Source organism: Tiliqua scincoides, chromosome 13 (assembly GCF_035046505.1).
Source record: "Tiliqua scincoides isolate rTilSci1 chromosome 13, rTilSci1.hap2, whole genome shotgun sequence".
Lineage (NCBI taxonomy): Eukaryota > Metazoa > Chordata > Lepidosauria > Squamata > Scincidae > Tiliqua > Tiliqua scincoides.
In genome coordinates, this window is record NC_089833.1 from 15,935,943 (window position 1) to 15,959,233 (window position 23,291).

At 44.2% G+C, this 23,291-nt stretch overlaps 1 protein-coding gene and 1 pseudogene across 4 annotated transcripts in view; both read right to left on the reverse strand.

Moving 5' to 3' along the window:
- The window catches only part of SMURF1 (SMAD specific E3 ubiquitin protein ligase 1), a 50,167-nt gene that overhangs the window by 6,022 nt on the left and 20,854 nt on the right, over positions 1 to 23,291 (reverse strand). For 2 of the 4 annotated variants that reach the window (XM_066640522.1, XM_066640521.1), the window contains exons 2-16: positions 15,894 to 15,932; positions 15,097 to 15,205; positions 13,829 to 13,962; positions 13,648 to 13,713; positions 11,930 to 12,005; positions 10,583 to 10,827; positions 8,554 to 8,638; positions 8,168 to 8,314; positions 6,991 to 7,192; positions 6,353 to 6,456; positions 3,912 to 4,026; positions 3,186 to 3,209; positions 1,636 to 1,814; positions 945 to 1,082; positions 43 to 163 (exon numbers count right to left, since the gene is read on the reverse strand). In XM_066640522.1, the coding sequence (XP_066496619.1) occupies positions 43 to 163; positions 945 to 1,082; positions 1,636 to 1,814; positions 3,186 to 3,209; positions 3,912 to 4,026; positions 6,353 to 6,456; positions 6,991 to 7,192; positions 8,168 to 8,314; positions 8,554 to 8,638; positions 10,583 to 10,827; positions 11,930 to 12,005; positions 13,648 to 13,713; positions 13,829 to 13,962; positions 15,097 to 15,205; positions 15,894 to 15,932 (1,784 nt within the window). The remainder of the gene's footprint in view (positions 1 to 42; positions 164 to 944; positions 1,083 to 1,635; positions 1,815 to 3,185; positions 3,210 to 3,911; positions 4,027 to 6,352; positions 6,457 to 6,990; positions 7,193 to 8,167; positions 8,315 to 8,553; positions 8,639 to 10,582; positions 10,828 to 11,929; positions 12,006 to 13,647; positions 13,714 to 13,828; positions 13,963 to 15,096; positions 15,206 to 15,893; positions 15,933 to 23,291) is intronic. The other 2 variants (XM_066640524.1, XM_066640523.1) reach the window with 1 other exon arrangement.
- Positions 17,642 to 17,764, reverse strand: LOC136634174 (5S ribosomal RNA; annotated as a pseudogene).

Sequence of the window (23,291 nt, forward strand, 5' to 3'; positions counted from 1 at the left end):
GCCACCAGATGAATTTGTCTGAATCAAGAACTCACACGGTACCTCAAGCTCCTTCTGGTCAAAAGGCTTCAGTAGGTGTTGAGGAATTAGTTCATTAAAACCTTTCTGAAGAGCCAGGAACTGGGCTTCAATTCCTCTCATGAACCGCCAGTTCACATACAACCTGGGGGGAAAATACACGAAAACTTTACTCTGAAAGTAAAATAAAAATCCACAAAATAGGTATCCACTCAAGATGCTGTAGGTTTTTCTACTGACTTAGAAACATGGAAGACTCTGCTTTGGATTGGATGATACCTTTTGCCTGAACCTGACCCTTATGTGTGGGGGTGAGCAAGTGGGTGCTTCAGCTTCCCCATCCACCACACCTGTTCCGCCCTCAGAGGCCACCAGACGTGCCTGTGCAGGGATGAAGTTTTTAAAGGCACGCATGAGTCAGATTCCAAAAGGGCACAGGCCCAGACCACGCAGTCAGTTCCCACCAGGCACAAGGGCCCAATCTGGCCTTCCTGAGGATACAGATGACTGAAAGGATGAGACGCAAATAACTTGGAGCAGTGAGACAGCAAGATGTCCGAGAACCCTCTCCCACAAAACGTAGCACAAAATGTAAACCTTCTCTATTTTGAGGCTTCCAGCAGAAGCTGTGAGCAAACACAGCTTAATCTGAGGCTACTGTAGCCATCATGAGCACTTGAAATGACATTCTCCAACACACAAAAAAGGCCACTTTCCCTACACAGCAACACACAGACCTTGTGGCAAAATCAAGCTGGCAGGATACCACTGGCAGCAGGCACAGCTATTAGGAGGGATCACCAGACTGCTTTTAACCCCACAGTTGAAATCCAGGATCCCAAAGTCCCTGGCATGCAAGGGAAGAGTACTGCCAATTGGCACCATGCCATGATCCGAGGGGAAAGTGTCTTGTCCTCTGGAAATACCTGACGTATTCTTTCTTGTTCTCCTCGGTAACGGAAACATTTCTGCCATTTGGTTTGAGCTCGTGCTGCAGAATCCTGCCGAAGGCGTTGTGCTCCACGCAGAAAGTGTGGTCCAGCACCGGCGTGATATCATTTTCTCTGTCAACAAGAGGTGGGAGAACACAAGCTGATTTCGGCACCTACCAGCATACGCACACTGGCCCTAGCTAGGTTCCGACAGCAGGAACCAAAGGAGCAGCTGCACAGTACTTGGTCTTCCTGTCTGCTCAAACAAGTTCTGCCTCTCTCCCCAAAACATGGCCACTCAATTCAGCAAGACCCCACACCTGGCAAATTTTCCCTTTCCCCACTAACAGCAACAACAAGGTTGATTCTTTCCAAGGGCACGCAATACAAGTCTGATCAGCACAGCATCTGTAGCGCCTCCAAAGTCAATGGATTTATTTCAGCACAAGTTTTTCTGGACTGGCGTCCATGAAAGATTATGCCAAACTGAAATTGCTAAGTTTGTTTGAAGGTTCTAAAAGGCTTTCTCATTTCAGATCAACTGAATATCAGAATAAATTCTACTTTAAGCAATTAAATAGCAACCCAAAATGGGCTGAAAGGTGACACTGCCATTCATGCATCCAAGGGTCACAGCCCCAACATTCCAATCCAAGTGGCTGGAAGCCTTACAGTACATACTTACAGAATCCAAACTAAACTCTTGTGGAGTTCTGGGTCTACTGATTCTAGATCAGATAACTGGATGGGTTTGCCCAGCAGCTGTTTGTAGAAGGGAACTGTGAAGCCCCCATTGATGTAGTGTCCATGGAACACAGCCAGACCCATTATCCGACCAACAAAGTGGAAGTAAGACAGATGATCCTGCAAGAGATGCCAAAGAGCAATGCTCATTCAATGCAAACACAGGCGAAGGCTGACACCTTGTGGTTAGAATTAGGTGTTTAATCTTTCCATAGTGCGATGGAAGCTTCACTTACTGATCTCTGGCCTGCTGAATGGAAAATTCATCAACTCAGTATAAAGAATTCAAAGTTACAAAAACAGGCACAAACACCCCTGGTATCTGCAGGGGATAGGTTCCTGCTGTTACTACAGATACCCCAACTCATAGAAAGCAGCAAACCCTATCAAATCCCCCCCACTGCTCTCATGACTCACCTCTGTTTGCAAAAGAGAACTTTTTCTTCTTTTTGCTTTGGAACAGGAAGTAGACTGCAAGAACCCCAGACTCATAGATGCCAGAGGAACACGACAGGAGGCAACAGTGAGAATACTAACAGGAAGTGAACAGCAGAGATTTCCTGTTAGCTGTCTCACTATCTATTTCCTGTTCCAAGGCAAAAGGAATTAAAATCTTCCTTTTGCAAAGCATTTGCAAAGCAAAGTGAGTCATGAGTGCGACAGAAAGGAATTTGAGAACAGCGGATAAGTGAGGCACGGATACAGAGGGACCGGTCTGGAAAGGATCTAATAGGGCCAAACTTTGCAGCTAACTGCAGATTCTACAGACGTGCGAACTAGTGGGTGGATTCAAGCTTTCATTATTTAAGTGGGAACTATTATTCAGTAGAGTCTCCCAGTCCCCCTGTCAATCCTGAACCCATCCCATATTTTGGCACATCAGGGTTGTTGCCATTAAAGTGTTTAGGTACAAATGCAGCTGTTCGTGTCAAAATCTTATTTAGCTGGGAGTAGGTGCAATTAAGATTAAGGGAAGGGGAGGGGACATAATCTCAGGCACAACACACAGGGCCAAGATGATGATATGCTATCAAAAAACAGAATTACGCCAGTGCTCCTCAATACAGAATGCGACACTTCTAACATTTTTATCAGGGTGAAATACAATCTAAGTCCACAATCTCCTCTACTGGAGTTACAAAACAAACATGGGTAACATGACAACATAGTGTCATCAGGGATTCCGCTTCCCCTCTTGCACCAAGCACAACTCTGAACTTTTGTGAGACATAAAATGTGGTGCTGGACTTTATGGAGAAGTCCAAGAATGGCTGCAACAAGAGATTTTTGTCCCCCGTTTGTTAACATGCAGTAGATGTTACAAGGGACAAATGCAGAAGCAGCTAACTAGGCAATGAATGTTTAGTGTGAAACTGACAAGGCAATTAAACAGAAACAGCTATTCCTTAATTGTTGACATGGATGCTCTACAAAGTTAGTTCATTATGAATAGCTGATGTGGTAACTTCCTCAGTCACTCTGTATATTTACCTTCACTTGAGTATTTGATGGCAACTGGAAAAGCAATAGAAACAAGGAAGACTTGCATAATGTAGATACACACAGCTCAGACCTCACACTTGGCCAAAGCGACAACCCTGGGCAGACTCTCCTATGGTCCTCTCCATGGTATGCCCAGCCTACCGTATCTGCCCCTTTCAAGTTTCAACTTAATGAATGTTGGCTGCTGTGCAAACACAGAGCCCAGCACATGAAGGACCAACCTGCCCATCACAATACTGAGATGCATAGACAAGACCCACATCTGCTGCCCTCTACACGTGGAAGACAAATGTGCAAACGGCATAAGGAGGTAGCTTTGTGAGATGTCAGTCTCCACAACCAACTGTCTTGAACACCTTGCAAATTGTGGCTCAGATCCAAAGAACTACTCAACTGCATCCAAAAACTTGCACACATCAAAATGTATTTCCAAATTAACTCTTCCCATCTCTCTGCCCTTGTGAGCAAGAAGACTCACCTACCCCATGCCGTCCTGCTAACTGCTTTAGAATCTCCCTTGCTTCCAAAGCAATTTCCCATGAGGCATGCAGAGCTGCTGGTTAGGCACACTGAGCTGAGGCCACACTGGGCTGACTAAATCTGCTAAGCTGCTTTTTGGACCTTGGCCTGTATCATTTGCATTGTTTTACTCCAACACATCACCATCAAGCGACTCGCAATAGTCCTCTTGGTGAGCCTTCACAGAATACTTACAGGATTGATAGAAGAGTCTGGATTTATTTGCAGCATGTAAATGTTATCCGTGGAGTACTGGAAGAGTCCATAGTAGGGGTTCAGCATCTCATGGCACAGCAGGTACAGCCATTCCCTGCCAGACAAGAGACCGCTCGTTAATGAAGAAATAACAGTTCCAACAGAGAACTGGTATAGCACTGTGGCCAGGAGTGCAAGATGCAAATCAGGCCTTCCCCAGTTTGAATCTTGCCTCTGCCATGAATTCTCACTCAATGGTTCTAGGCAAGCCACTATCGTTCAGCCTCAGTTTTCCAACTGCATATAACGTACAACTCACCTTACAAGGCTACTGTAAAGAGACTAAATCAAGACGGTACATATAAAGCACTCTCACACTCAGAAGGTGTAAAGCAAAAAAATTTTTTAATTGGGTGCTGATGAAAACTTTAACCAACACTCCCTTTCCCACAAAAAAATCCATACAGACTCAGTATTTTCCTCATATATTTCTTTGCTCATCCTCCTGGAATACCAGCGTTCTTTGGCTACCACCCAAATGCAACTATAGCCAACGGTCACTTTCCATTATGAACCAGAGTCTTGCACTTGGACCTTAAAAATGGCTGCCATTATATTCTGGGATTATTCAAAGTATACTGGAGATGGAGTTAAAAGGTATTACTGTAAGCAGCTTCCTTAGTAACCGCTACGTAGAAAACTGTATAAGGATGCAGGAAAAAATTGATTACAAGCTCCTCCCCCTTACTGCTTGTTTATATAGCTTTAAATAGAAATACGAGAGAGTAGACTTCAAAAAGGAAATTGCAAGGTCTGTCCACCAAAGATGATGAGTTGTTAAAACAAGATTGGCTAAGCCAACAGGCTTGAACTGAGCTGGAGAAGGGGGAGAATCTCTGACATAGTGGTTTTTTATAACTATGTGGAAATTGATGCCACCCCCCCAGCAGATTCTAATACATTCTGTAACATTCAGCTGATTTATGTGAGTAATTGTTTGCTTTCGCGTATCCATTTTTTGTTCCTACAAATGCCATCATACAAAAGAAAACTATTCAGACAGTGTTGAAATTTGACTGGCAAGGACAAAGTTACGAAAAAAGTAGGAGAACAAACCAATTTAAGTTCATTTCTGAAAAAGCTCTGGCAATTGACACGTATTCTTAGAAAGTACTTGGGGGAGGGAAGATGGTGAATTCTGCTACCTGGGTTAACAGAGAAAGCTTAATAACACAGTGCAGATCCCCCTGAAGCTAAACAGACATCTGGATAAGCCACACTACAGGATTCAGCAATTGTCTAGACAGATTTAAAGCACAGACAAGATAAAGAGACTCTTGCAACATGCCGGTGATGACAAGGGAGAGGTCAAAAGGGAAGAGCTCTAAGACAACAAGAATTTTGTCTAGAGAATTTAAGATTAGAGAATGTATCAGTGGAGTCAGACAAAAGAGTCTTACTCGGGATGATTTCAGTCACTGATGCATTCAAGCCCTTGGAAGAGTTGCCAAACCCAGGAAATGAAAACTATGATGCAAGACAGTATTAGGATAAGATTCCAGGATCTTACCACTGGAAGAAATGGAATGCACAGCAAGGGTCAAGGTAGGTGGAATAAGACAGCATGCAATGTTCTCCAAAACCATCAGTAACTCCAACAGTCACCTCCTAGACAGATTACTGCTACAAACTAACACAGCTAATACAACAAAGAGTTCTGTGGCACCTTTAAGACTAAAGCTGCCATGGGCCTCAGCCCATGATTGTGGTACAATCAAATACATGCTTGTCTTTAGGTGCTGCAGGACAAATTTAGTTTCATGCTGAAAGGGGGACGGTGTTTAAAAGATGACTGGAGAAGGGGCAACAAGAGCAGTTAGATGTGTGAGTTCTCAAGACCTGAGAACTTTAATGTAGAAAAACAGGCATTTTTCAAGTCCAACATTTTTATTCTGCCAGACAGTTCTGTGAAACACAAAGGCTTTAATACTTTCTCACTAATAGTAGTTGGTTCACTAAAGAGAATTTCCCTAAATTGGTGTTTAGAATAGTGGTTCCCAAACTTTCTGGCACTGGGACCCACTTTTTAAAATGACGCTGTATCAGGACCCACCTAGCTTTATGAGACTAAAAAAGTTTCACTTTACCAGCCACTCAAGCCTGTGTTTTTATCTTTTTTTACTATGGGGGGATCCCCTTCTGGAGATCTTGTTGAGCTCCACCTTATAAGATCAGGACTATTGTGGTGGCCTTGCATTCCTTTTCACAGTGAACCAAGGCACAGTGGCTCAGTTTTGCTTTCTGTAGGGCTCAATACATTTGGCTATCAGCTTGTCAGTCTTGTGACCCACTGGTGGGGTCCTGACCCACAGTTTGGGAAACACTGGTCTAGATCATTTGTGGCTTCCTGTCAGGTGCAGTTTTAGGAATTCCATTTTTACCTTGCCACTCCACCATAATCCAAGCCCTCTTCTCCCCGAAATTTCACCATCAGCCTCTTTTTCAGATCTTTCGGTCTCATCTTCATTATCTGACGGTAGGATTCCTATATTAAAAACAATTTATTTCAACACTAATTAAAAATCAAGCACTTCTCCCTCTTAGTAGCCTTTTGACTATTTGCATATTTAAAAGATACATTTCTTGAGCCACTGCTTAAATTGTTCAGATAGTGCCTGTTTCAAACCTTTGTAAGAAGTTAAGTATTTACATCACGAATAAGCAACACTGTCTAATAAATCTCAGCAAACTAGTAAATTATCTCCAATAGAGTTCAATTCAGTATATTGTAGCCAAATCTAAATTTAGACCAATACATTTCAAATTTTATCCAAGATAAAACCAGGGGTTTTGACAGCACACAAAGTTATTGATGGGGGGGAGCCTTGGAAGGAAAAACAGAAAAAGAAATAAAAGAAATAGTAAAATAAGAAATTGATTACCATTTGCTTGCAAGTGGCACCAATACTCTGTTCCTGGGTAAGATTTACAGTCTACTACTGCTTCATTGCATCCTTAGGAAACCACAGAGACGACGTATATCCTATAACCACATCTTTTTAGCCACAAATTTTGATACCTCAAATATTTCTTCCCTTGATACTTCAATGCGGCAATGACCGGCTTGGGGCTGCTGGAGAGAGAGCTCGTGCCGAAGGATCTTCAGCTTCTGCACCAGGTCTCGCTCATATCTCTGGGCAGGTAACTCCTCACTGTCTTCCAAGGACCCCTCATTTGGCACTGGCAAAGGCTGGTTCGGTTCTTTTAGCTGGCACTGGTGACTTCAGGAAGAAAAAGGAGGGTAGAGGTTACTCTCAAAGGACAGGAGGACAGGAAAACGGGGCGCTACAGGCATGTGCTGAAATAGCCTTTCCCCATTTATCACTTTACACCAATATTTGAAGAAAAAAGGATTAGACAGACTTTTCAAACCTTCAGTCATACAAACAGATTCGGATGATGACCCAGGGGCATTGCACCACTGCAGGTTCCAAAGGGTTGCTATGTTAGTCTGTTGCAGCAAAAACAAAGAGCCTTGGAGCACCTTGAAAAATTAAGGGGGCAATCCTAACCAATATTCCAGCACTGATCTAGCAGCAATGCAGACCCAAGGTAAGGTAACAAGCATACCCTTACCTTGAGGAGGCTTCCCTTGACCGCTTCCCACTGCAGGTTGCACTGCACGCCACATTGGCACAGCTATGTCAGTGCTGGAAAGTTGGTTAGGATTGCGCTCTAAGTCTTTTTTCAAGGTAGACTTTAAAGGACTTCACCCATACCCAGACCACACAAAGGATACCTTAGATGCAGCAGTCTGCAGGCCACAAAAGATGATGCTGAAACAAACTGGTTGCTTTAAACTTGCAAAGTATTTTTTTGGAGGGGGGGGGGAAGAGATCTGTGCTTTTTATTTTTGTGGCAACAACCTCCAACAAGCCTTGGGATGTGATTATCCAAGTTGAATTTCAGGAATGGAAAACCCACACTCCTTTTGCACCTGAACAAGGAGCTCCCTGCCATCTTTAAAGCACCACAGGACTCTTGTTCTTCTTACTGATACTCTAACATACAAAGAAATAGTCTAACAGACCACAAGAGAATCATCCTTCTACATGGGGGGGGGGGGGAAATGAGGGGCTACAACACCCTTCTTTTCAAACAAAATTTAGTTATGTCACTAGCTCCATTTCTGCTTTGTAGGACCCGGTCAGGGGCTATGATTCTTAGGATCAAATAGCACTGAAATGGTTTCTTACTTCATGATGTGATGCAGTCTTGGGTCAGTGAACTGAGTGGTTCTGTTGTTATGATCTACAAAATATATTCTTCCTGACACTGTACTTCTGACTTCCCAACCTGACGGCAGAGGTCCAAGTTCATCACAATTCACACTGTTAAGGTCTCTACAGAAAACAGAAGAGGCCCAATTAAAACACACTGGTTCTGATTAACACCACATTCTGAAAAGAATTATTGAAGCAAGTTTTAGGTGCTTGGAAAGAGTCTGAGATGGGAGCTTGTGTAACGAGGCCTAACATTTAAAAAACAAAGCACCACCCCATCCCCCACGTCACATTTTAACGAAGTAGGAGAGGGGAATGCAAAACGTCTTTCAAAAACACACAGGTATCTTTATACATACCTTGGTATCCTGGGGTCGTGCCACGTGCTAACACCAGTCTGTGTGTGTAGAAAGTAAACCTGTCCCTGTACAGTTGTCCTTTGTTCTACATGGGGGGGGGGGGGAGGAGAGAAGAGAACAGAAAAAGATCTTATAACTTCCCACAGATGTACCTAGCAATCTACAACTCAAGTTTAAAATTCCAAGTCTTGCATCACACTTCATAAAGCTTTACATTTGTGAAACCAGCTTTCCCAAATTGTTACTCATTCTATTCTCATCGTCTCATGGCAGGTAGAAACATCACATGCATGTAATGCCTAGTCGTCAGCCAGTTGTAACTTCCTCCATGAGGCATCTAGTGGGCCACTGTGAGTTATAGGAAGTTGGACTAGATGGGCCTTTCGCCTGACGCAGCGGGGCTCGTCTTATGTTCTTATGACTAAAGCTGCCCATTGTTCAAATTCATTTCACTGCTACCACCCCTGGTGAATCAAAATGGATCCATCTGTGGTCTGGATGAATTATTTTCATAAACTTTGGCTGAGTAATTATGAGTAGAACATGGATGTAGCAACTCCTTATGCAACACTTTCCTGGTAGGGGGTTTTCAGGTAATTATCACTTTTCTACACTGCCATTTGCTTTCACACTGAAGCTGAAAAAAGAAGAGTTAAGCTCCGACAGTCTGGGAATGGGGTTTGGAGGCCCTGTTTATGGAATCGGTGCTCTGCAGAGCTCCTGCAACATTGTTCAGAAAACAAAGAATAATTCATTATACAGCGAAGTTAAAACTAGGAAAGAAGAACAGAAAGGGTCCGAGTAAAAAGACTGACCATAATAAACAGGACAGTTGTAAACTGGTAACAGGGCAACTTTGCTGGGAAGGTTGTGACAAGGAAAGTCCAAGTCCAAGATTACTGCCACCCGAGCACACACTATAATACTGATTTTAATTTCCAATTGTGGGTACCTAGAAGTGCCACCAACTTCTGCTCCACCCATACAATAAGCTGGCCTCCCATGATTTAAAAATCTGAAATATATTGCTAAGAAGCTATCCAAAGTAGTCCTTAATGAGCAACATGTATATAAAAAGGAGAAAGTATTTTATTCAGAACCTTTACAGAATTAGATTAGTCAGGCCTAGCAAGAAATGGGTCCCACTGTTATGAACTGACACACCCCTATGGTATAACAAAGTTTCAAGAGGGAAAAATGTTAGCAACCTTTTCATCTCTTTCTTGGGAACCACATACTCCTATTCCCTTCAGTGTGCGAAAGGGTATTAATTACTATATACTATCAAGAAGGAATTGCACAAGGATTCAGGTTTGGCGGTTTTTCTCCTGAGATTTCTTATGCATAAACATACCACCAGTTTCAGTTTCCTCTCCTGTTGTGAGCGGAGAGTCCATGACTCGCTGCAGTTCAGAAGTACTGAGCGGCCTGCTTGGAGGCAGGCTGTGCAGCATGGCCTTTCCCAGTTTGAAGAGACACTTGGCCAGCAGTCTGAGGCAAAGAGGCAAAGAAGGAAGGCCCATAGACAGAGAGACAGGCCAGGGACAGACTGCACTTGCTCCTGGTGTGGAAGGGATTGTCACTCCCGGATTGGCCTTTTCAGCCACACTAGACGCTGTGCCAGAACCACCTTTCAGAGCGCGATACCATAGTCTTTCGAGACTGAAGGTTGCCAATACAATATACAATACAAACATACCACCACAACCATGTGCACATTACAAAGAATTTGAATTCCTCAGACAAAGAAACCAGAAACTCTGCACCGGAAATGGGTCATGCAGACTAGGAAGGCACTGGAGAGAGATACCCTGCATCCAAGCACAGCGCAGGTAAATGAAAACAAGGACTGGGGCACACAGGAGCATGCAGGACACCAAACATCCTCACCCCACAGCCATGGGAACTGCCCTCCATATACCGACTGTTTGGAAACAACTACAGTCGCTCTTTGAAGCCATGAGATTTTTCATTGTAACAAAGACAGAATGCGCTTCCAGCCATATTTAGCAAAACAATATCCTCTTACCGTAGCCTTCGGGCAGGTCAGGGGATGGAGACTGATGCCCGTGAGGCCTGTTCTGGGGTGTCTGTACATGACCTCTCACATCAGGCGTTCGTAATCGCTGTGCCTGCAGCGTCTGGTCATGGCCAGAGGATTCTACAAATCTACAGTTCCCTCCTCCAGCAGCACCAGTGCTGTCTGTGTATGGCGCTGGCTCCTCCATGTAGCAGCTCAGAGGCCTTCCCGGTGCTGAGTCCTCGTAAACCGTTCTGAAAGCAGGGAAGTCCACATGGTTAGAGAACTTCACACACATCTACAGAAGCACTTGGGAAAGTAACTTCCTTTAGGACAGTGATTCTCAAACATTTTGGTCTCTGGAGCCCTTTCCAATTCCAACACTGCTCTCCAAGAGCCCCAGGGCTGTGAGCAACACACACTGAGAAGCGCTGCTTTAGGGAATAAGGTCAAACTTCTAAAGGGTACATCTTCAGTCGAAGAGCAGCCAGTCCGAATGATACAAAAGCAACATTCTCTCATAGATGGCTCCAGCTCACTTCAGCATGAAGGGGTGGGAAGAGTTCACTGTTAAGCCTAGTCAATAATTTCCCTAAGTGAATTGATCTAAGGTCTCTCAAGGAGGTGCCAGTCACGGATGCTTGAGGCACTTCTTGAGCTGCAAGAACAAAGAGGCATTAAGCCTCTTCTCTGTTGGACTTTACAGCAGTGCAAAAAAAGCTGGAGGAGAAAAAGGGTATTTTTTCGTAACCATATCCTTACAATAGAAAAGTCAACTTAAAGCAAGCTCCTCCCTACTAAGTCCCACAGAACCTCTGTGCTAGAATTCATAATTAAGCAGGAGTGGGAGTGATCTATGAGAGGCTTCCATAATACAACACAAACACGTTGCCTCAATACTGGGACCACGTTGGCACTGTGAGGAAACAGGCCTTAAAATGGCCCGACTGTGCTGGAATGGCTTCTTCGCAGTACATCAGCTGAATTCCGCCATGGCTAAGGCATGGATCCCAAAGTGAGAGAGAATAAATGCCCATTTTATACTTGTATAAGTCAGTTGTATTAGTTTAGCATGATCGCCACTGCCTCTTGGGTTTCACTTACAAAGTCCTGGAGCAAATTCCTAAAAGATTCACTGCACCGTCTACTCAATGCAATTCTCAAAATTTAGCTACAAGAATAGAGAGAAATCTTGTTCAAGCTCCCCAGGATTTTAATCCCATTCAAAAGTTTGTTTAGCGTTTCACTCGGCAACCAACATACACCAGAACAGAGAGAAATCTTGTTAACTCATTATGCATTATTAAAGAAAACGAAGAGATCCAGGAACGAATCGCCAAAAGATGCAATACCTACCCTTCGTTCTCCAGCAGCCCCCTGCAATCTACCACGGACCCTCCTGTGCCTATCCTGTCCCGTGTCTGTAAGCTGACTAGAATAAGAGAAAAAAGGAAGGAAAGACTCAACAAAATTTCAAAGCAGCACAAGTCTCAATTTGCAAAAATTTCTCCAAGCCCATTAAAAGCGCCAGAACTCCTAGAAGCCAAGTTCAATCTGGCAAGCGTTTTCAGAACACTTTGTCATACTGGATATCTGGCTGCAACCCACATGCACCGCAAAATTTATTTCCCCCTTAATGGAGCTTGAGGATTAGAGGATTTTTGTTTGGTGCACTGTTGAGGCCCACGTGCATTGTGTGCCTGCACTGAAGACTTGAGTACAAAGGGGATGAACGGAAGATAACAGCTTTAGCTTGCACTGCTTCAGAAGCGATTCAAAATTGATATTTAGGCTGCATTTGGCTCTACAGTTAATTTTAGAAACACAAATCAAACATGGGCTTTAGATCTTTTTCTAGTCAATTCCACTGTCTTGCTTAAAAACATTAAAAATCCAAAGCGTTCTTGGAAACAGACATTTGCAGGGATTGCTCTCAAGAAAGCCCAAAACCAGAACACTTGCCACAGGGTGGCGCTCGCAAGCAGACTGCCGTTTATGCCATGCATCTCTGGAGAGCACCCGAAGATCTGACTTCCACTGCATTTCAAACACATTTTCTAGACAGCAAGATAGAGCAATGCTCAGCTGAAGGCTGAATATGCTGATCCATTTTAAAATAAGTCACAATTCAGCACCTTAATTGACAGGACAGCCACGTAAATACTGTACAGTAGCACAAGCAAAAAATAAAATCCTATCTAGCTGCTAGAGGTCGTTGCCTATGAATCCTGCTCCCAAATTTCACTGTCACCAGGCAGCTTGAGCTACTCATCTGGAAAGAATACCTAGCCACCCTAGGCAAACAGCTAAGGATAAGGCTGATGTCTGCCAACTTTATGAAGCAAAACTAAAAGGGAAGTCTCTTCCAAAGCTATTCTCTACTATTTATACTATTTTCTCTCTATTTATAGTAGAGAAATATTTGTTCTTAGAACTTATACTACATGCTGTTTTGTTCATGTTTTGCTTTGTAGCTGCTGCCAAACTTCACAAGCTTGCTACAACCGATCTCTGCTATCCCCCAAGACAGTCTTTAAAAAGACACTTAAAGGTTCAGTTGCAGTTTTCAGAAGCAAGTTAACTAGCTTGTAGGCCTCCTATGGGAGTAAATTCCAGAAGGAGGCCACAGTACGATAGACAAAAGCCAAATCTTTGGCAGAGAAGGCACACAGAGGGTGACTCAACCAAGGATATCTTAACAAATGGGGACGTCCACATGGGAAAGGCACTCTCAGATATAGTCTTTAAAGCCCTCAACCACCTGGATAGCATCAACACTTGAATTTTACCCAGAAACTGGTAACCAGTGATTCAAAACATGGATGTTGTGCATCAAGCAGTTAACCTCAAATTTATAGAACAGCCACATTCTGAGCTGGAGTAAGTGCCCAGTCTTCGGGGACTGTTAATGGGCACCCGGGGAATATTATAGCTACAGCAATACAACTCTATGCTTGTGCTTTCACACTGTCTTTTTGAAAGTTATTTGCACTTCTCTATGTCCAAAGAGCTGAAGGAAAAACAAACCTACAGGTTTTTGTTTTGTACAGACATAGGAATTCTTTTCTTCTTACCTACTATCTGGCCTCGGACTGCATCGGTATCTGTGGGATTTAGTCTGCATAGATCTAAACGCTGGTCTGCAAACAATTAAGAAAAAGTCTTAATTCATGAATGTACTCAACTAGCAAGCAATACTCAAGACACAGATCACGGTTGCCCACAGCAAACATTTCCTAAGTACTGCACACTCACATCCAGTATCTTTTAGCCTGCTGATGGCATTGGAAAGGAGCCTGACACATCCCAGGAAGCCAGCTCCCTGTTTTTTGTGAATCTTCTTGTGGTTCCAGACACTGATGGTGATAGAATCTGACTTCCCAACGTATCTAGAATGGGAAAGACACTTAGCTGAGGTTCATCCACTGCTATGCACAACATTTACATTTATATGAGAACTAAATTCATTACAATAATGCTTTGGTCATGCTACAGCTTTATCAAATATAGGAACATGTAATTAATCATTAGATCACTATAATTTTACACAGTGTGTTAAATTGATAATGTAGCAGCCCCTGTTAATTATAGAGAGCCTTATTATAAACTGTGGAGAGTCGAACTCATTAGGGTATCGAGATTCTGAATTATTCCTCTGGTACATGGTGCTTTAGCCTCAGTAGAAAAGGAGTAGCAAAACTTACAGTCTACAGATGGGACTCGGAGAATTGCATGTCTAGTTCTGAAGGTCCCCAGGGGGAATTTGGGTCTGAGTTCCTCAAAAGCAAGCCCCAACAACATGGAATAAACCACAAAGTGGGGACTTTGAAACACAGACTGCTCTATTACATGCGAGTCTGATCTGCAAAGAAAAGTTTAAAAAAAAACCACTGGGCAAGCCCAAGCCCTTAGCCACACCCCTAGAAACTCTTTGGATCCTTGTTAAAGTATTTGGCTAGTGCACCCCATACCTGAATGTTTGAAATTCCCATCTGAAAAGTGAAAAAACTTGAACATTATTGCACAGCTGTGTTTCCCCAGCAATCATAGCTAATACACAAGAGATAAGAGCCAGTGTCACACTTAGTGAAAGTACACAAGTTTCTTACTCAACAAGTCACAGCCTGGGAAAGATCTCTGCGTGTGAAATCCCAGAGAGCTGCTGCCAGTAGAAAATACTAAGCCAGACAGACAGTGGGTCTAACTCAGTATCAGGCAGGAGCCTATGCTAAAAAACATTGGCATATCTGGCAGGGCAGGGGAACACGTGTTCTGGGCAACAGACGGGTGGTGCAGCATTTGCTGCCCCCCAAGTCGGCTGCTTCCCCCTGGAGACATCCTGAGGGCTGGATAGACCGCACACAGCCCTCCCAGCCCTCAGAAGGCCTCTGAGGAGAGGCAATGGGCACAGGGGGTGGCACCCCTCAAGGTGTGCCCATGTTGGTCACATACAAGTAATATTTGCTAACTGGATCCCCTTTGCCAATGGTCATGAACAACTCTTAGCAAAACAGGTAACTCACAAATCATAGTGTTGGTTCCACTTGGGATCTAACGTGTTCTTTACAGTGTCAGTTGAATGGCACTGACCAGACCCGTCCACGACCACCTTTGCAAATGGGTCAGGAAGCCCTTCAGGGAATCAAGAGACATCATTACCAAAAGCCACGTCACTCATTAGTGAAAATGAATGTCATCTAATGCTAGTTCTGTTTTCAATCAACCAGCAGAAAAAAACAGAAAGCCGGCAATAGCATTTAGTTATATGGAGGATGTTGTTAGGAACACAGAGATTCCTCCCCACAATTGGTTTAGCCCACTCCCAGAGTGCAGGACATGTAAATAACTGCATAATATAGAAAAACTGAATGTTCCTTAGAATATACATTTTTCTAAGTCTCTTTTGCCTGATTTTTTAGCTGCTCATAATGAGGTTTGCTCAAGTTTGCTTCTGAATGAGGACTGATTCTCAGCTTGACAAAAATCACCATGCCTTGATATTGCCATGTCATGAGAGGCGGTAGTTATGTCTTATATTACCATTCTGGATTGAGAGCAATAGGGCAGACAGAAATTAATTACTTGCCCATGGCTGTCAGCGTGGATGTGGTTTTAAGGATTCTGCCAACAGGATGAAGCACAGCCCCCTACTACTTGGTCTGACAGTGATTTCACAGTTAAATGGCCTGCTCTCAAGAACCTATCCTTACATGCTCCCAACAAAACATGCAAGAAAAGGACTATCGTTAGTATAATAGCTTAAAAATGCACATCAGGGGGGGAAAAGCAAGGAATGTTCAGACATTTGCCAGCTACTTACTGAAGAAATCTTTTTTTGCAAGGTTCTTGGCACAAAGTACTGCGGAAAAAAAGGGGGAAAAAATAAAGGTTATCAGACTCCACCCACATCTGGCTACAAGCAGCTGAAGCAGAAAGAAAGTTTACAACGTTTAGAAAATGAAGGAAAAAAAGATGCAACTGGATTTGCAATAATACGTGTGAAGATTTTTCTGTTCTGAACTCAGTACATGAGCTAATTTCAAGTGGACTGTGTAGCACCCATCTCAGCTGCCACTGAAAATACATAGCAGAAAATTCAGAGGACAGAACTGCTGGGCAGAGCAAGTTCCTGGTAGGAACTTGTGCTTTGCCCTGAATAGGTGGGAAGATGGGATGCTGGAAAGGGGGGAGGGCTCTGTGGTTGGAGAAGGATCCAAGTCTGGGTTCTGCTTTGACTTCCGAGCTGGAATATTTGAATTCTGAGCTATGCAAAATAACATGAGCACACTGTATAATGGGACCTTTGGCTGATCGTGGCTTAGGTTTGCATTCTAAAGTAATGATGTCACTTCTGGCCATGACATCACTTCCAGTGGGTCCAATCAGACTGCCATTCTAAAAAGTGGGTCCCAGTCCAAAAAAGGTTTGAGAACCACTGATCTACGCAGATATCAAGCTGGTAGAAAGATCTCCAGAAAGCAGGCTGGACACTGACACTACTTTAGAATGCAGATGTGTGCATACAGACAAAAAACGGAATCCCACCCACCCATTCCCAGGTTAAGTGCCCTCTGCCCATAGAAAGTTAACATATCAGGAAGATGGCTTCAGCCGCAAGGAACATGGGATTTTTGACAGAGGGATTGAGTGAAATGTTGTTCAGTCTCTATACCTGCATTTGGTACAGTCCCACAAGGCCATATCATGCGCCATTGTAGGTCGATATTTAGTACAGCACCAAAGTGACCCTGCCTAATGGGTTAGGGCCACAATGCGAATGCATGCTCAAGCACATGCGAGGTGGCATGAAGGCTGCATCCACCAAAGCAGCTTTGTTTTGCAGATGTACGGAAACATACTTCTCTTGTAATGCCATCATTTTCCCTCCAGATCCTGAAATAGCTTAACATTCATGCTTCCATAGTTTCTGCTTGACTAGTTTAATTAGATTTCCACACCTTCAACAGAAGTGCTGCTGGAAAGGTAGCCTTCATTTTGGCATGCTGAGAACTTAAGAGCAGCACACTGTCTGCACAATCTTCAACAGGAACAGCTGCAAAAAATATTGCTGAATTCAGTGGTCTATAGTAGGGCAAGAGGTGGTGTAGCAGAGTGGACAAGAGTCAGAGCTGTGAACTAGGACCTGCTCAGTTCAAATCTCACCTGAATGCTCAGGTTGTGGCCCCAGGCAAGCCACTCCCTCTCAGTCTCAGCTGCAACCAGGGATAATACTGTACTTACTAAGCTTATAGTGTTGTTGTAAGCACACCCAGACAACACACCCGACTCTGCACAACCAGAAAGTGCTATATAAAATATTATAGGATTATTGTACCTCCTCGTCTCTGACTAATGAGGCAGAACAACTCCTAGAATTAAGGCCACAAAAGCAAAGTACACACAGAACTCTCTTTAAAACACATTATCCTTTAGTGCTCCAGAATTTTACAGACCACAGCAAGGTTACCCTCAAGGATTTATTCTTCACATGTTTATACTACCCTTCCTCCAAGGAGTGCAGGGTGGCATACATGGTTGGCAACCTTCAGTCTCTAAAGACATGATATAAGCCCACAGCACCCAGTATTTCCAGGTGGTCTCCCATCCAAGTACTAACCAGGCCTGACCCTGCTTAGCTTCCGAGATCAGATGAGATCAGGCATGTGCAGGATAACAGTTGCTGCCGTGGCATACATAGTTCCTTCCCTTCTTTTGTCCTCACAACAACCCTGTGAGGTAGGGTAGGCTGTGAGTGCCTTTCAAGCAAAATCCAAAATGGTTTCCAAACATATCTGACCCAAACACTTGTTATAAACATTTAAAGCAGCAACTCCTAATGGCATCCCCAGCTGATGGCAGTGAGGAAAGATAAGGAGAGAAAACGTACAAGCATCTCCCATTTTCCTTGTTTTATTTCCATCCTGTCCCTCTATATCCAAGTTCTCATACCATCCCTGTACAGAATTTACTTCCTTGGAATTACAGGCTCTGATATTCTTTTTCCACTCTAAAAATCAAACCAAGATGATGCAACTGCACTAAAAAGTCAATCCATACATACAGTAACTGTGATATATATATTTGTACAAAGATAGGTTAAATATATGTGAGTGGCCAGAGTGTGGGACGAAAGTAGTGAGGCAGATGAATTGCAAGACTCAAGCTGGAATGGACAAAAGATTAACACACAAGAAATTAGGCAAGTATGAAGGATAAGTGAATTGTATAAATTAGCATAAGTTGGGACCAGTGTGAACAGAAAGGAGAATGTGCCTAATGCCCTTTGTTACAGACAGCATGAATAGGGAATGGTGTACACTGTCCAGTCCACAAGCATGACTTCCAAGTGATAAGGGAGGCAAATATTCCACAGGCTGACCAGCAAATGTACACTGATTGGGCAATACAGAAACTACTCTGCTGATGTTGTTCATTTGGGTGCACACTGTATTTGACAAGTTATCACAAAAGCTAGTGTTCTCCACAGTGTCCATTCAATGCCCCTGCTCACTCACTCATACATACAATTTACAGTGTGGTTAAAGGCAAGACTGGTAATGAAATAGGAGGGATGGGACAAAGAGAATCACCACAAGGAATATATGCAGAAACAGAAAGGTTCGTTTCAGATGAGAAAGAACCAAGAGGCAGAACATTTCTCAGGGACTGCAATAAGCGCAGGCTGCAGTCATTCCAGGGACAGACAGAAATCGAAGAGCACAATTTAAGGGTGTTCACGCAGAAAGAAATGTAAATACGGCTGTCCTTTACTGTGTTTATTCCATTCTTTTTAAGCTGTGCATTAAAAGCATACAACACACACTGTGTCACAGCAACAAGACACTGCACACAACTGCTGATCCAGTAAATTGTACACCATTCCTCTAGTTTTAAAAACAGTGTCCAATAAGGCTTAGAACAACTTGAGAATACCAAGGTAGACATCTGCCCTTGTTGAAGAACTCTCTCACCACATTTCAAGAGGCAATTTCTAAGTTAGTAACAGACACTAAGAACTATATTAGTCTCTTATCTGCTAAGTGTGATATACACTACTTTTTTCTATCCCTTGTCTGTTTTGAATCTGGTACAACTTTAACTTTGATTCATAATCATTCTGTTAATAATACGAAGTTCAGAGTTCTCTATCACCCTGCCAGCATACAGGCAAAGAGAACACAAGAACCGCCCTGTTTGATCAGATCAAGGATTTACTATTTTGTTTCCAGCAGGGGAGCTTATAGCCTCTCTACTTCTTCCCAGTATCTGGTATTCAAAGGTACATTCTGAAATCATAAGTTTCATTTAGGTATTATGGCCAGTGGCGTAGCTGGAGGGGGGCGCAGCCAGCCTGGCGGGGGGCAAGTGGCCCCTCCCTTTGGAGCCATTCCTGGTGGGGGGAGCAAAACGGAGCCGTAAGGCTCCATTTTGTTCCCCCCACCAGGCTGGCTGCGCCGCCCCCCTCCAGCTACGCCACCAATTATGGCCAATATATATTTAAGATGCATACGCAGACAAGCAAGCAACTTCCAAGATCAGCACATTCAGATGAGTTGTAAGCTAGCTGCTGCAGCATCAATGTTATTAAGCCTCTGTATCTGTTTCCACCTGAAGCTCAAACCATTCTATTGTAATCGGACAACAAATTCATTTCACAAAGGCTGCAGTAAAATATAGGAGAACGTGCATTGAAGACACACTCAGGGCCCAACTAGTCATGGTGGAGGCAGGCCTACTCATTTAAACTTGGGTTTTCCCCATCATATGCTCTTAAAAAAAAAGTCACACAGGCACACAAGTGAGAGAAGAGCGGAACTCTCACCCCAGCCTTCTACTTACTTCCTTGTAATCTCCCACTCAAATGTTCAATCTCCCAAATGATTAGCGCAAGCAAGCCCATAGGAGCCAAATCACGGATGATTTTTGTATCCTATACCCATGTATGTTATTTGCTCTTTAAAAAATCAGAATCATCCTTCCCTCTATTGTATATGCAACTGGGATAGACCTATGGTTCAGTCACCATTAGATCTCAAGAAGTCTTAAGAAGAGTGCCTTTTCTCAACACATAATCTGGTGTCTTTTCCCTGTTTCTTCTTTTGGCAGAAGCAGCCAGACAAAGGAACATCAGTTTCCAACAACTTTCCTTGGGCCCAATTCTGGTAGTCACTACATCAAAGGTAGCGTTCTCTGAAGTGCTACCTGTTCCACGCGCAGGGCCAGCTAGGCAGGCGGAGATCAGGGGTCTCAATGCGTGGATGAGACGGTGGTGTAGGGAGGAGGGGTTTAGATTCGTTAGGCACTGGGGAACGTTTTGGGACAAGCGGGGCCTGTACAAGAGGGACGGGCTCCATTTGAACCAGAATGGAACCAGACTGCTGGCGCAGAACATTAAAAAGGTGGCAGAGCAGCTTTTAAACTGATCCCTGGGGGAAGGCCGACAGGAGCCGAGGGGCATCCGGTTCGGGACTCCTCATCCCTATGGGACGAGGATGGGGAGGTTAGAGAACAACAAGACAAAGGCAGGGTAGGAGAAGAAATTGGGAAAGTTAGGGAGATGGGATGTGATAGACGGTTTGGCACAATGAGAGGATGCGGGGACAAAGGAGCGAATAAGCAGCCCATCCTGGGGCATTCCGTGTATAAATGCTTTTATGCGAATGCCCGAAGTCTACGAGCAAAGGTGGGAGAACTGGAATGTCTGGTGACAAGGGAAAATATTGACATAGTGGGCATAACGGAAACCTGGTGGAATGCGGAGAATCAGTGGGATACCGCAATCCCGGGCTATAAACTCTACAGGAGGGACAGGCAGGGGCGTGTTGGAGGTGGGGTGGCCCTTTATGTTAAGGAAGGGATAGAATCCAGCAAAGTAGAGATTGAAGGTGGGTCCGACTCCACCGTAGAATCTCTGTGGGTTAAATTACCAGGCTTGTGCAGCAATGTAATACTGGGGGCGTGCTATCGTCCTCCAGACCAGAAATCTGATGGGGACCTTGAAATGAGGAAACAGATCAGGGAGGTGACAAGGAAGGACAGGGTTGTAATCATGGGGGACTTCAATTATCCTCATATTGACTGGGTCAATTTGTGTTCTGGTCACGATAAGGAAACCGGATTTCTTGACGTGCTGAATGACTGTGGCTTAGATCAGCTAGTCACGGAGCCCACCAGAGGACAGGTGACTCTGGATTTAATTTTGTGCGGTACGCAGGACCTGGTTAGAGATGTAAACGTTACTGAGCCATTGGGGAACAGTGATCATGCTGCGATCCGTTTTGACGTGCACGTTGGGGGAAGAATACCAGGCAAATCTCTAACAAAAACCCTTGACTTCCGACGGGCGGACTTCCCTCAAATGAGGAGGCTGGTTAGAAGGAGGTTGAAAGGGAGGGTAAAAAGAGTCCAGTCTCTCCAGAATGCATGGAGGCTGCTTAAAACAACAGTAATAGAGGCCCAGCAGAGGTGTATACCGCAAAGAAAGAAGGGTTCCACTAAATCCAGGAGAGTGCCCGCATGGCTAACCAGCCAAGTTAGAGAGGCTGTGAAGGGCAAGGAAGCTTCCTTCCGTAAATGGAAGTCTTGCCCTGATGAAGAGAATAAAAAGGAACATAAACTGTGGCAAAAGAAATGTAAGAAGGTGATAGGGGAGGCCAAGCGAGACTATGAGGAACGCATGGCCAGCAACATTAAGGGGAATAATAAAAGCTTCTTCAAATATGTTAGAAGCAGGAAACCCGCCAGAGAAGCGGTTGGCCCTCTGGATGGTGAGGGAGGGAAAGGGGAGATAAAAGGAGACTTAGAGATGGCAGAGAAATTAAATGAGTTCTTTGCATCTGTCTTCACGGCAGAAGACCTCGGGCAGATACCGCTGCCCGAACGGCCCCTCCTGACCGAGGAGTTAAGTCAGATAGAGGTTAAAAGAGAAGATGTTTCAGACCTCATTGATAAATTAAAGATCAATAAGTCACCGGGCCCTGATGGCATACACCCAAGGGTTATTAAGGAATTGAAGAATGAAGTTGCAGATCTCTTGACTAAGGTATGCAACTTGTCCCTCAAAACGGCCACAGTGCCAGAAGATTGGAGGATAGCAAATGTCACACCTATTTTTAAAAAGGGAAAGAGGGGGGACCCGGGAAACTATAGGCCGGTCAGCCTAACATCTATACCGGGTAAGATGGTGGAATGCCTCATCAAAGATAGGATCTCAAAACACATAGACAAACAGGCCTTGCTGAGGGAGAGTCAGCATGGCTTCTGTAAGGGTAAGTCTTGCCTCACGAACCTTATAGAATTCTTTGAAAAGGTCAACAGGCATGTGGATGCGGGAGAACCCGTGGACATTATATATCTGGACTTTCAGAAGGCGTTTGACACGGTCCCTCACCAAAGGCTACTGAAAAAACTCCACAGTCAGGGAATTAGAGGACAGGTCCTCTCGTGGATTGAGAACTGGTTGGAGGCCAGGAAGCAGAGAGTGGGTGTCAATGGGCAATTTTCACAATGGAGAGAGGTGAAAAGCGGTGTGCCCCAAGGATCTGTCCTGGGACCGGTGCTTTTCAACCTCTTCATAAATGACCTGGAGACAGGGTTGAGCAGTGAAGTGGCTAAGTTTGCAGACGACACCAAACTTTTCCGAGTGGTAAAGACCAGAAGTGATTGTGAGGAGCTCCAGAAGGATCTCTCCAGACTGGCAGAATGGGCAGCAAAATGGCAGATGCGCTTCAATGTCAGTAAGTGTAAAGTCATGCACATTGGGGCAAAAAATCAAAACTTTAGATATAGGCTGATGGGTTCTGAGCTGTCTGTGACAGATCAGGAGAGAGATCTTGGGGTGGTGGTGGACAGGTCGATGAAAGTGTCGACACAATGTGCGGCGGCAGTGAAGAAGGCCAATTCTATGCTTGGGATCATTAGGAAGGGTATTGAGAACAAAACGGTTAGTATTATAATGCCGTTGTACAAATCGATGGTAAGGCCACACCTGGAGTATTGTGTCCAGTTCTGGTCGCCGCATCTCAAAAAAGACATAGTGGAAATGGAAAAGGTGCAAAAGAGAGCGACTAAGATGATTACGGGGCTGGGGCACCTTCCTTATGAGGAAAGGCTACGGCGTTTGGGCCTCTTCAGCCTAGAAAAGAGACGCTTGAGGGGGGACATGATTGAGACATACAAAATTATGCAGGGGATGGACAGAGTGGATAGGGAGATGCTC